General features: G+C 33.0%; 2 protein-coding genes across 3 annotated transcripts in view; one reads left to right on the top strand and one right to left on the bottom strand.

Moving 5' to 3' along the window:
- Window positions 1-14491, bottom strand: part of LOC112849965 (uncharacterized) — a 566245-nt gene that overhangs the window by 13845 nt on the left and 537909 nt on the right. The gene's annotated exons all lie outside the window — the stretch shown is intronic.
- BCHE (butyrylcholinesterase) overlaps window positions 1093-14491 on the top strand; it is a 90982-nt gene continuing 77583 nt past the window's right edge. Inside the window, exons 1-2 of one of the 2 annotated variants that reach the window (XM_025913949.2) lie at window positions 1093-1231; window positions 7230-8754. In XM_025913949.2, the coding sequence (XP_025769734.2) occupies window positions 7238-8754 (1517 nt within the window). In that variant the 5' untranslated portion in view covers window positions 1093-1231; window positions 7230-7237. Of the gene's footprint in view, window positions 1232-7229; window positions 8755-14491 lie in introns of those variants that run through there. The other variant, XM_086674664.1, reaches the window with a different exon arrangement.

Here is a 14491-nt window from a genome sequence, read left to right as displayed (position 1 = left end):
AGGATATATAACAAGTTTCTTATCTTTGTAAGCCTTAGATTCTTCATTGAGAAATATGACTAGTGATATTTAACTTATATATTTTTTGGAATAAAATAAAATAATTTATGTAACTGTCTATTATAATGACTGGAACAAGATAGTATGCATAACAAATGACAGCTCTTATGTTTGCATGTTTGATATTTCAGCACAATATTAAAAACAAAAATGGGTTTATCTATAAGTACATGCCTACTGATTAGTCCTCAGTGAGCCCAATAGTGAGAGATTTAAAAGTTAAAACTCATTTGCAACAGATAAAGAAATAACTGCACTGAGAAAGAGGCATTCAAGTTTATTTTTTTCATTTTCCTAAATATATATTTCAAGGAAGATAAAAGCCCGAAAGTTATAAATACATCCCTGGGAATTCATACTCTTCCAGCTGATAAATGTGTCTTTTTAAGAGTTTGGTGAAGATTGTTCATTGTATTTTTGTTTTGACGAGAAAATTGTTGCTTCTCATCACACTTGACTGCTTGCAGGGCCCCTGAATAGGAAATTACCAATGCTGAGATTTGTATAACTTAAAGAAAGTATCGGGGCACAGTGCTTGAAAGGACATAACTAATAGAGACATACATTCAGTTAGTATAAGTAATCTTTTGATTTGCATAGTTTTATCTACAGAGTAATTATTTTGTTTCCTATTTCCTCTTTTGCACTCCTTTATAACTACATGCAAGGCACAGATTGAAGGTACAAAGAATTTCAATACCACACTTCTTCAGGACAATGTGCACGTCTTTAAATCTTAAAATAAGCACAAAAATTTCATATTCTATAAAAGAGGAAAAACACTTAAAAGTTCTGGTAGTGTTTAAAAAGGAAAACACGTGCATTTTCTGTTCAATATCAGCTTCTGTTAGTTAAAGCAGCTTCTCTTTTTTTCCCCTTACTCTGAAACTAGCGCCTGCAATTCGTAAAGAATCTAGTGATACTTTTGTAAATGAATCACTATTGCATTCGTACCATTAGCCTCTGAACAGATGTCAGAGTGTAAAGATTGGCTGCCTCTAGATCAAGTTGCTGCTGCCAACTCTCGCGAGCTTTGTCAGTAACAGTTGATTGTAATGTCAGTGCAGTCCAATTTACAGGCTGGAGCAGCAGCTGCATTCTGCATTTCCCTGAAGTATTCCATGACTTCCATTCCTTGCAAACTTTATCATCTTTTGTTGCAGTGAGTCAGGTAAGCTGCTCAGAATTTACGTGTTCGTGTAGAGATGCAACTTGCGGTGAACCTCATTCTGTAGGAGGATTGTTATCCCTTCACTGGTCTGCTGTGCCCCTTTGGTGCTCTGTGGAGGACAGTTATTGCAAATGGGACAGATGAAGCGAGCCAGCAGACACATGCATCAAATCTGCCTATTATTCAAGGAACGCAAACTGAGTCCATTTAACTGCTGAGAAAATAATGAATTTATTCAACTTTGTGTAAAGGACCGCAGCACTTGTGGAATCACTGTGATGTATGTTCTCAGGGCACTCCCTGAAGGAAATATTTTTATGCTCTATTTTGCCCTTAAAAGCACGATTTAGTGAATCTCTCCTGAAAAGGGTAATAAAAGTGGTCTTTGACCTGTCTTAGTCTATTTTTTTTCTTTTTTAAGTGGAAAGAAATGAATAGTCCTCTTATTGTCTGGCTTGACAGGGTACTTTTCTTAATCAACATTTTGTCATCTGAAACTTTACCAGTATCAAACTGGCAAAGAATGAGGTGTAAGTTTCTTGTATCTAAAAGAAAATTCTGTTTTCTAATTTCATTTATGAACTCCCCCCACCTTTGTCCTGTTTGTCCTCTTTTTTTTTTAATATGTGCATTTAAAGTATAGCAAAATATTGGAAATTTTCTATTATTACTATTATTATGGAAACAATTAGAAATATAGATTTTCTATTCATCCTGTTGTCTGGCAAATCTACTCTTATTTTGATGATATCAGTACTTATTTAATCAGAGTATTGAACATTGAGTGTAATATGTATGAATGATAAAAGTAAACTGAAATGTGAACAAAATTATTTCATTGTTTATGATTTCCATATATAATTTCCTTTTATTTCAAGAGTAGGCCTTCCCAATCTTTATGAGTGTATAACATAGTAATAAACTCAACCAGAAGTTTCTATCCCTAGTCTATGTAATATCTTCCATAATATAAACTATCTCATACTGATGGTAAGCTTAATTATATTTCATTTATGTAAATAGGAACTTTCTTAAGGATGAACATGAGTTTTTAAATGTCTTTATACTTTAAATGAAGATCTTCAGAAATTCTCTGTGATTTTGAAATAACATTATCTTTGAATGACAAATAAAATTTCTAATTGGATTTGCAAAGTTGTTTTATTCTCCTAGATTTGTTGTTCTTTCGTTGTTTTTTGTTTTTAATGCTCTGCTTCTTTAACCTTAAGAAACTGTTTGAGATCTATTCCACATTTCAGTTTTTGAAATATAAGTTAATAATATCTTAGCAAGTCACATCTTGTTTATAAATTTAGTTTCTGCTTTGAGTCGTTTTTTGATAAAAATTAATAACATGTTTAAATTACATGTTGTCTTCATACTGATGCTTTCATGCCAAAATCTGCTTATTCTTAGAAACTGAACTGTACAGGATGTTAGAGAATTATAGTTGAATAGATGTCAACCTAAGACCAGACTCAACTTTCAAAGAAGACCCAAGTTATCTCTCTAATATTAAATGTTTGATTTATTCACACAAGGAAGACTTTGTGAATATTCTTCCGAGTTGAGGAGAGATACAGATCTTAACATTTCTAATACGTAACATCGTGTCTTCTATCTGTACACATTCTTTTATTGCCTAAAAGGTATCAGAAAGATCCCTGAAAGGCAGTGGTAGAGTCTATTATAAACAGACTTCCTCAATTGCCCACTTCAGATAGCCTGCAACAAAACAAGCTTTTTAGGTTTGGTATAAAGGTTTAACTGTCTTACTTTGGCCAAATACATCTTAGAGACGCTTGTTCTAGATCATATCATCTAGATGTCTCTTGCCCGACTATTTTAAGAAGCTTTATTTTTATATAGAAATACATATTATACTGTTTTTAAAAACAGAAATTACACTCAGAGAAAACTGTTATCAATATTTGCTTGACCGTGGGTGGCCAATTATTTTGAAAATGTGTTTGATAATCAACTATGGCAAATTTATGGCAAATAAATAGCTCTTTCTATCAATCGTTTTACACCCATATCTTATAGCATAACATATTTCTTAAAATTGATGCTTTCAAAATTAAATCAAAAATCCAAAAAATGTATTTTTCGCTTTTTTTTATTTTTCAAAGTTTTACTATTCAAAGTTTAGAATATTTTCCAAAGATGGCCAGTAGATTTTGATATCCTAGAGCACTTGATATCCTTAGAATACTATAGTCTTAAATATCTTTCAGCTTTTTCCTCTTCCCACTTCCATCATTCAATTTCTTTTGCAATTCCAAACAAAAACTCCTGCCTTTCTTTCAAAAACTATGACAGTAAGTTAAATGATCTAAATTTAGATATTCAGTTGTTCTTGGTATGAAAATTTTCCCTATTCTTTATAGTAAACGTGTTATGTATTCTCAGAGTTTAAATTGTTTATTTAATGTGACATTAGCCAATTTGCACTAGAATTTATTGAAGAAAATGGTTTAATTATTAATAAAGATTTAGATATATATGGGGTGACTGGGTGGCTCAGCTGGTTAAGTGACCAACTTCGGCTCAAGTCATGATCTCACAGTCTGTGGGTTCGAACCCCACATGGGGCTCTGTGCTGACTCTTGGAGCCTGGAACCTGCTTCAGATTCTGTGCCTGTCTCTTTCTGCCCCTCCCCACCCCTCTCTATCAAAAATGAATAAACATCAATTTGGTTAAAAAATAAAGATTTAGACATACAAACTAATAAAATTTTCTTAGTCTCCTTTATTTATCTTTTGATTATTTAATCATGTGATAGCATATACTAAAAATACAAATATCTCTTAGTAGTAAAACTACAGAGAAACCTGTTAGACTAGAGAATACCAGATTATGAAAATGCTTATTTAAATAAGTGCTGCGGCTAAATATAAAAATATTAGCCTACACTAACAATGAGTATGTGAGCACATGAGTATTTTTGTATTAAAGTCTAGATTTCATAATATGGTGTATAAACATTCCAACAGGTAGCATGATAGTGAGTTGGAATTATATTACCATTCTTGCAGTGAACACATGCTTACAATGAATTTTTTGAATGTTCCTAATTACATTATTTATAAGATGATGACTCACAGATAATGGTTGAAAAAGCAAGCTTAGTTATTATTTGGATGAATCATACTATACAACATTAACACCTATTCAGCACAAATATAAATAAAACCATATAAGAAACAGTTATGTAAATCAAGCTAAGTGGCATGGGAATGATATGACAACCTTTTAACTGTTATAGTAGATATTTTTTTTAAATAGTCAAGGAAGATTATTGCATGTATTAATTACATGCAAAAACAAAACATTTCGGTGGTATTATACTTGCTGTGCAATAAAATTAATAAACTGTACAACAAATGTTTGAAAAGTATCAGAGACCAAAATTATTAGCATTAGGTGTTTTGTTAATAAAGGCAAAATAATATTTATATAAAAACAAGAAAAAAGCCCAGACAATCTCTGCTTCAGACTCAGAAGAACATAGCTTGAGCCAGGGAGGAATGAGGCCAACCAGAGATGCTGCAATTAATCTATTGAAATGCAGCTTAAAGTAAACCCACTTGGTATCTTAATTCTTTTTTTCCTTCCCAAACAGGTTTTTAAAAAAGAAAAAAAATCCATTGCAGCATTTTGTTCTCCAAATGTCACTGAAATTTATTTAAAAGAAAGGGCTTAGAAATTATCAAAAGGAAAAAAAAAAGACTGTGGTAGTCATGCCTCTAAAACTCCTAAACTGTCAGAAATATAAAATCTCATTAGTAAGTGTCAAGTCTACAGGAAACTTTACATTATTATTACATTATCATAATAGTGTGAGATTATACTATAATATAATCATAAATAATATAAATATATCATAGTATAGAAATAATATAATATAGAAATGGTATTAAGATATTATATACTTCAATAATATATTTCAATGGTCTTAACACAGATTCAATTGTATCAAATTTGAGAACATAAAATAATTTCACATTTTGATTTTTTAAAACTTGATTACCATAATAATCATTATATATAGACATATATGTAAAAATATGCATATACTTATGGACATTGAAAGAATAAGATCTACATGTATAGCTATATAGATATAGACAGAGGCAGAGATAAAGAGATCTATAAGTACACTGAACAAAATACTGTATACAATTGATCAATTTATTTAGATCTTTTGGGGGGCTCAAGAAATACTTTTTGATCACTAGCTGCACTATTAGCAGTGGTAAATGAGGTTGATTTAAAATGTGAAAATTATAACTCTGGCACAGTTTTCAGGATGATGCCTTCTTCTCTGCCTTCTGAGATAATCTAAATTAAACACACACACACACACACACACACACACACACACACACACTAATACAATTTCTCAATGCTCACATGATTAGCTTCTTAGACACATAGATTGTTTTACAATTATAATACCAAAAATAATAAAGAAAAAAATTTTGCACATTTATGGACCTTTGTTATTATTGTGTGGATGGAGTCAGTGTTTGTATTTGACCGTTTTAATCAGGTCTTCTTTCAATTATATAAAGATAGTAGTTTTTTTTATTGATATGGGCATTACATTTTTGTGTCCCTCTTTGTCATTTGGAGTTTCAGAATCTGAATTTTAAATGTTATTAATTTCAAAGAAATTCGAGTGTGAATTATGAAATTTTAATAAAACTTTGATTTCCATAAGCAATCTCTTCATGTCATCAATAAATATTTTTTAAATGTCAAATATTGCTTTTTCTTCTACCTTTTCCAGTAATTTCTCAGCATTAGTTCTCTTAATTTCACTAATTTTGTCCACTATCAAAATGCAACTAATCTGATCATGTCAACATATTTATAATCACAAGTTGTTAATCAATTAACAAATAATAGATGTGCATTGAGTAATACCTGAGTGTTAAATTCCTTCAAACTATCTTCTCCCACACGATATATTATCAGCTACTGGTTCTCTCTATTGACATTGTAATTCAGGTATAGAGAAGGAATTTCTTCATTATTCACTTTCCAGAACTTGTGTGTTATATGTCTGCAGCCTTCTCTTCCAGTTTTTCCCATAGTTCTTTATAGGGGTCACAGATGTGTTCATTTTCACAATTTTTAAGATAAATGACAACTGCTGTATTTTTGTTACTTAGTATTCTATGAACAGATTGTTCAAATTCTCTTCTGAATTGTGTAGAGGAAGAAACCATGAGGCAGAAAGGACCACAGAAGGGACCATGGAAACAGAAAAATACAATAACAGAAGTCTAAGCTGGCCATGAATAGAACAGTGCGTATTTCAGAAAATACACAAGCTTGTATTTCCTCCTCTAACCAAGGTAGAAATTATATCTGTCATAAATTGACTACTACTTAATTCCACTTTTGGTGGGTCTATGTATGGTGGAGAAATATATATATATATGCCTGGGACAAACTTCCTCTTGAAAATATTAAATCTTCTAGGGTGCCCGGGTGGCTCAGTTAGTTAAGCCTCCGACTTTGGCTCAGGTCATGATCTCACGTTTCTTGAGTTCAAGCCCCACTTCAGGCCCCTGTGCTGACAGACCCGGAGACTGCTTTGGATTCTGTCTCCTTCTCTCAATACCCCTCCCCCACTAGTGCTCTATTTTTCTCTGCCTCTCTCTCTCTCAAAACTAAACAAACACTAAAAACATTTAAATACTAAATCTTCTTTGCAGACACTTGATAATGAATCTTTCCAAAGTGAAATGATTTCTGCTTTTCCATTCCACTTATTTCTATTCTAAATTGAAAACTGAAATATCTCCAAGCATTTTCTGTTTTTTTTTTTTTTTTTTGATAAAACCTTAATAGTGGTAGCAGATTTATTAGTTTTCATAATTGGTAGGGTTAATTATAACTACTGTGTTTTAATTAATTATCATAAATAAAATATAATACTTGATGCATGAGGCTTTTAAAACTCCCTAATCACCTCTCTTTCAGAAATCAATATGCAGAGCAAGGGTACAATCATAAGCATCCAATTTCTCTTGCGGTTTCTTCTGCTCTGGGTGCTCATTGGGAAGTCACACACGGAAGAAGACATCATAATTACAACCAAGAATGGAAAAGTCAGAGGGATGAACTTGCCAGTTCTTGATGGCACAGTGACAGCCTTTCTGGGAATTCCCTATGCACAGCCACCTCTTGGTAGACTTCGATTCAAAAAGCCACAATTCTTGACCAAGTGGTCCGATATTTGGAATGCCACAAAATATGCAAATTCTTGCTATCAGAATGCAGATCAAAGTTTCCCAGGCTTCCCTGGATCAGAGATGTGGAACCCAAACACTGATCTCAGTGAAGACTGTTTATACCTGAATGTGTGGATTCCAACACCTAAACCAAAAAATGCTACTGTAATGATATGGATCTATGGTGGTGGTTTTCAAACCGGAACATCATCTTTACCTGTTTATGATGGCAAGTTTCTGGCTCGGGTTGAAAGAGTTATTGTAGTTTCAATGAACTATAGGGTGGGTGCCCTAGGATTCTTAGCTTTACCAGGAAATCCTGAGGTACCAGGGAACATGGGCTTATTTGATCAACAGTTGGCACTACAGTGGGTCCAAAAAAATATAGCAGCCTTTGGTGGAAATCCTAAAAGCGTAACTCTCTTTGGAGAAAGTGCAGGGGCGGGTTCAGTTAGCCTTCATTTACTTTCTCCTAGAAGCCAGCCATTGTTTACCAGAGCCATTCTGCAAAGTGGATCCTCTAATGCCCCTTGGGCAGTAATGTCTCTGGATGAAGCCAAGAACAGAACACTGACCTTAGCTAAATTTATTGGTTGCTCTAAAGAAAATGACACAGAGATAATCAAATGCCTTCGAAACAAAGATCCCCAGGAAATTCTACTGAATGAACTATTGGTTGTCCCCTCTGATACTCTTTTATCTGTAAACTTTGGTCCAGTCGTGGATGGTGATTTTCTCACTGATATGCCAGACACACTACTCCAACTTGGACAGTTCAAAAAAACCCAGATCTTGGTGGGTGTTAATAAAGATGAAGGGACAGCATTTTTAGTATATGGTGCTCCTGGTTTCAGCAAAGATAATGACAGTATCATAACTAGAAAAGAATTTCAAGAAGGTTTAAAAATATATTTTCCAGGAGTGAGTGAATTTGGAAGGGAAGCGATTCTTTTTTATTATGTGGACTTGTTAGATGATCAGAGAGCTGAAAAGTACCGTGAGGCCTTGGATGATGTTCTTGGAGATTACAATATCATATGCCCTGCATTGGAGTTCACCACAAAATTCTCAGAATTGGGAAATAATGCCTTTTTCTACTATTTTGAACACCGATCTTCCCAACTTCCTTGGCCAGAATGGATGGGAGTGATGCATGGTTATGAAATTGAGTTTGTCTTTGGTTTGCCTCTGGAAAGAAGAGTTAACTACACAAGAGCTGAGGAAATTTTGAGCAGATCCATCATGAACTACTGGGCAAATTTTGCAAAATATGGGTAAGTGTTGATTTTTGGAATTGTTTTGATTGTGATTGCTTTTGCTTAACTCTGCTTGCTCTGTGGTGTAGACTTCATTAAAGGCACAGACATGTTTTAGTTTTTTATTCTTTTTGTACCATAAGCTAGTTTTGGTTTTTATTATGTAATGAATTTCAATTTCTTGCATCAGGGTACTTAACATAAATCATCAAATGACTTTTACAAAAAAAAAAAAAAAACATTTTCTGATTTCATTTCCAAAATACTGTGAAGTACTTCAGTAATATTAGCCAAAGTTTGTATGGAAGTGGATGTTTACCTTGAAAACTAAAGCTCTTGTCACCATACTCTTGAACCTGAAATGTATAATGTTTACAGGTTTAGGGAAGAGCAGGAATATATCTTCTGTTCATGCTTCTAAGCAGAGGTAGTGAAAAAACACATTCCTGATCAGGAAAATCAAAGGGCAAGATGGTGATGGAGTTGGCCCTCAGATTACTCCAAATACAAATGCAGAGTTTGGCATTTTATCAATTTTTCCCCTACTAGGTTTGTTCAGAGTTTCCAAGTGATCTGTATTGGACAAGGGCGTCTACAAGGGTCCCCATGTTTAGCTAAGCCGTTTTGCATTTGAGCAGTCATATAGCTAACATTAGATAACCAGACATATGACAAAAGAACCCATTTTTCCTCATCTGTTATAAATATTGTGATATTATATCCTCAAGAATCAGAAGAAAATAATCTGTTCACATGTATTTTCTAATTTGTGTATTTCTCAAATATATAAATGCATGTGCATTGATATAAGGGTTTTTTTTTTTTTTGTAATCCTAAAAAGAATTTTCTATATTGGGATACCTTGTATCCATGGGAAGAACAAAACAAATAGAAATTTGAGCACCTATGTTTAAAAGAAATACTTATAGACACACAAATTGATGGATGTGCTAATCCAATCTGTCATAATATCTTTTATAACTGAAAAAATGTTGCTACTAGTATTATTGCATTCCGGTTTTCTTTTCCAACCTCCATTTGAAATTCATTGTACTTCATGTCACTATATATATATATATATATATATATATATATATATATATATATCTTTCTACAAAGGACTTGTATAATATAATTCTTCTCAAAACTTTTTAATGCTTATCCACTGTGTCTAAAGCTAAAATTCTATCTTTCATTAAGAGGCTTTTATAATCTTACTGCAACCCATATTCCCCAACAATATCTGGCTTCTTGGCAGGGCAGTTATCTCATGAATGCCAAAGATTTCAAGCTTAATACACCTTAGAGCCTTGCTCTTGCTCTGTGCCCTGTTTAAAATGTCTACCTTTCTTTTTAATGACACACATCCCACTCTTTTTTTGAAGATCCTGAGCACCCACATGTTTCACCAAGCATATCTTTAATTCTTAAAGTTATAATTGCTTTGGACCTCTTTTCACTCTCCACAGAAGTGATTGACTGTAATTTGTCTCTGTGCTATTTTTCATCATATGCTGAGCCTCCTAACCTAGACTAAACAGGCTTCTGAAAAGAGAAACTGGTTTTACTGGATGCCCACTCATTAGAGTTACTGCCATTGGTATATAACATATTTATCAAATATTTGGCTATCCAATGTTATCCAATGATTGAGCAAAAATAGGTATAGGCTAGAATGAGTAAAAAAAAAAAAATATATATATATATATATATTAAGATTTGTGGGCTATTAATTTACCTGTAGTTGTGCAATATCTTTTGCCTTCTCAACATCAAATTTCTGCTGAAGAAGGATCATCATTACTGGAGAAGCATTAGAATTATTTCTATCTCATTTTGTTCTCTGCCTAAAGGCTATGCCCATATTAAATCATTTTAATATGTTTTAAATTCTTTCTTATAATTCTAGAGATTGTAAAGAATTTAAGGAGATATATTTCTTAAGATTATTGATGGGCCTGTAATTTTTAAAGGACTTTATATTTTGCATATTGAAATTACCAGAAAATTTATATTTTCTCATGTCACAATGGAGAACACTGAGAATCAGATGTGGAATATATCTTGACACACAGATAGCAAGAGTTCCAAGAAGAGAATCTTTGACACTTAATAGAATATATTGTTTAACCCCAATCTACTTCTATTGTTAATATATTTTAATGAGAAATATATGAAGGTTAACACATTTCAATCATAAAGACAAGTTCATATAAGTAAGATTTTAAGCCATAAAGATTAAAGTAAACTTTTCAGTGTAGTTTAGCTATCACATGATGTCATTTCAGTTAGGGAGTGTCTTTACAGTTCATATTCACACAGTTGAACAGAAATAATAATACTTCATACAAGCTAACAGTTAACTTGATGGCAAACATAATGTTAATCTCCTGGTATAAATTGTCTTTTTTCAAAGTATATCTATGAATAAATATAAAAGTTTAAAATAGTTAAGTAAACTCCAAAGGAAACAAAGTTGGCAGATACACAGTTTGTAAATCCATCCACATCTATCTTACCACAAACATGATGTTCTAACTCTGGTTTTCAATGCTGGGAGATTAATCCTCTACCCTCTCACGCTCTCACCGCCCCCCCCCCCCCACCACTTGGGAACATTCAATAATGTCTGGAACTGTATCTGAGTGTCACAACTGGGAGTGGGGGTAATGCTGGCAAGGAAGAAGCCAGGGATGCTCCTACACTTCCAGCAAAGCACAGAACAGCTCCCACAACAAAGAATTAACTATTCATTCCCAAAGTGAATAATTCCAAGATTGAGAAACTACAGGTTTCTACTTCTTCATAACCCAAAAACAATGCATTAAGAAAATAAAAAAAGTAGAAGTAGGAGTTGTAATAATTCTTCAGAAAAACAAGGTATCAAGTTCATGGCTCAGAAAATGTTTTAACAAATTTAACAAATAATGTGTAGTATATATATTGTACTGTTTGTTATAATTAAATTCAAAATAATTTTGAATTGTTCTATGTGATTTTTTATGTTGCCAATGGGTCATTTAGTAGACTGTTATTTAACCTCCAAGTATTTGGATAATTTCTATATATTTCGTTGTTGATTTCCAATTTAGTTCCATTCTAGTGAGAGACAATACTGTAAGATTTTCCCCTGTGAAACATATTAAGAACTATTTTAGGACCCAGTATATGATCTATATGGGTGATTATTTTATGTGCTCTTTAGTTTACTTGGTATGATTCGTTCCATAAATTAATTAGTTCACAATTGCTCAGGTCTTCTAATACTCTTCCTAATAATTTTGTCTACTTGCTTCAAATGCTGAGAGAGGGGTATTAGCATCTTCAATTGTAATTGTGGTGTTCCTCATTTCTCCATTTTGCCCTCCTAATTTCTTTTAGTATTTTAAAGCTATGCTATTAATTTCTATGCATAGTTAGAATTATGTAGTCCTGATTAATTGGCTGTTTTACCATTATGAAATGTCTCTTCATCCTGAAGTTGGATTTGCCTAATACTAAGATAGACAGGTCAAGGTTCCTATACTTATGTTTGCATGTTTTGTTCTATCCTTTTCTTCCACTTACATTTTTAAAGAAATCTTCCTTACAATCGGTGTGATTAATCCACCAATTTTTTTACCCTAATTGAAAGGTTTTTTCAATTTAGTTTTTATATAGACATTTTTTTTTAATTTTTTTTCAACGTTTTTTATTTATTTTTGGGACAGAGACAGAGCATGAACGGGGGAGGGGCAGAGAGAGAGGGAGACACAGAATCGGAAACAGGCTCCAGGCTCTGAGCCATCAGCCCAGAGCCCGACGCGGGGCTCGAACTCACGGACCGCGAGATGGTGACCTGAGCTGAAGTCGGACGCTTAACCGACTGCGCCACCCAGGCGCCCCTAGACATTTTAATTTGCCTTTAATATGTTTTCCAGTGGCTGCTTTAGGGCTAACAATTGTGTCTTTAACTTATGAAAGTCAACTTAGAGTTAATATCGAAACATTTTTCATTTTGCAACTGGCATTTCCCACTTTCTTCACAATTCATGCTTCCCATTTTCTATTTCACCCTTACTACCTCACAAAGTCAGGAGACTAACAATATCATTTCATGCATTCTCGATGTTTTTCAATATTGCTGCCACATGTTTAGGCAATGTGTAATATAAAATCTCTCCTAAAATCTTATTCACTTTAACCATAAGCTATATTTATGTAAATTTATGGGAAAAAAAGAAAACAATATTTTGTATTTACCCACAGACTTGTCATTTCCAATGTTCTTTCTTCTTACCTGTGGATTCTAGTTTTTCATCTGGTATCATTTCCCTTCATGGTGAAGAACATTCTTTAGGATTTCTCATTGTGTACATTGGCTAGTTACAAATTTTATCTGTTTTCTTTTATATGAAAATGTCTTTATTTTACCTGAATTGAAGGATTTTTTTTTAGGAATATAGAATTCTGAGTTGATCTTTTTTTCCTTCTCTTTCATCAGTTTAAAGATGTGTTCCGTAATGTTTTTCTCTCTCTAGTTCTGATGTGAAGCTTTTACTCATATGATTTTCTCCCTGTATGCAATATCTGTTTTTTCACCCCTCTGGTTGATTTCAAAATTTTCTCTTTATCTTTGGTTTTCAATAGTTCATTCATGACGTTTCCAAGTATGAATTTTTTTTTTTATCTCGAGTTTACTAAGATTCTTCTTGTTGACTTTTAATGTCATATTTGAGATATTTTGGGTCAGTATTTCATCAAATATTCTTTTTGTCTCCTCATTCTCATCTCCTTCTCAAACTCCATTTATACATACACTAGGTTGTTTAATATTATTCCACAGGTGACTAAATTTGTTTCTTTTCTTCAATTTTGCTTCTGTTTTTCAAATTAAATAATTTTTATTGATTTTTTTTGCAAGCTCACTGACCCTTCTGCCTTCTCCAATTTGTAGCTGGATGAATCCCATGAATTTTTTATTTTACTTTAGTTTTCAGATAAAAATTTCCTTTTTTAAAAATACTTACATTTCTTTGTCAAGAGTCCCTCCCCGTCTCCTACATAAAACATATTATTTTTTAAGTTCTTAAACATACTTAAAATAACTTAAGGTTTTGTTTGTTCATATAATATCAGGGTTCAGTTTCTATTTTTCTATGTCTTTACATGCTTAGTAATTTTCAAGTTTATACTAGACTTTGTGGATTATATGCAGCAAAAATTCTATATTATTTTAACCTTCTCCGAAGAATGTATGCTTCCACTGAATAATGTTTTTTTTCTATTTTACCAGGCCATTCAATTAAAGGATGTATATAGAATTGAATTTTTCTCAAATGTGTAATCAGCATGGTTTTATATTTTGTTCAAATGGATCCAGGGAAGGTCAAAGATATTTTATAGATCCTCCAACTTGGCAGGACTTAAACTCGAAAGTCTGTGTTCACTGAGGGCTTTGGGGGTAGTTGGTTTAATAGTCTGTCAGGGTGGGGATACACTAGGTCTTATTGTATTCTGTACTTCTAAGGCATGACCATCCGTCCAGCTGGACACTGAACATTAAAGAGGTATTAATGAGATGTAAATTAAGTACTGACAACTTGACGATAGTTATTCACTTTCCAACTTTTCCATCTCTTTCCTGCTCTTAGCCCTACAGCATCTTGTCTCTGGTCAGCCCCTTTATACTCTCATCCTATATATATTTAGTCCAGGCCTGAGTCAAAGATCTGTAGAGGACCCCTGAAGAAAATTTGAGCCTTCCTTCCTTCTT

Source organism: Puma concolor, chromosome C2 (assembly GCF_028749965.1).
Source record: "Puma concolor isolate L17-30 chromosome C2, mPumCon1.1.hap2, whole genome shotgun sequence".
NCBI classification, from domain to species: Eukaryota; Metazoa; Chordata; class Mammalia; order Carnivora; family Felidae; genus Puma; species Puma concolor.
The sequence above is the reverse complement of the archived record's forward strand: the minus strand, read 5'-3'. Positions and strand labels throughout refer to the sequence as shown.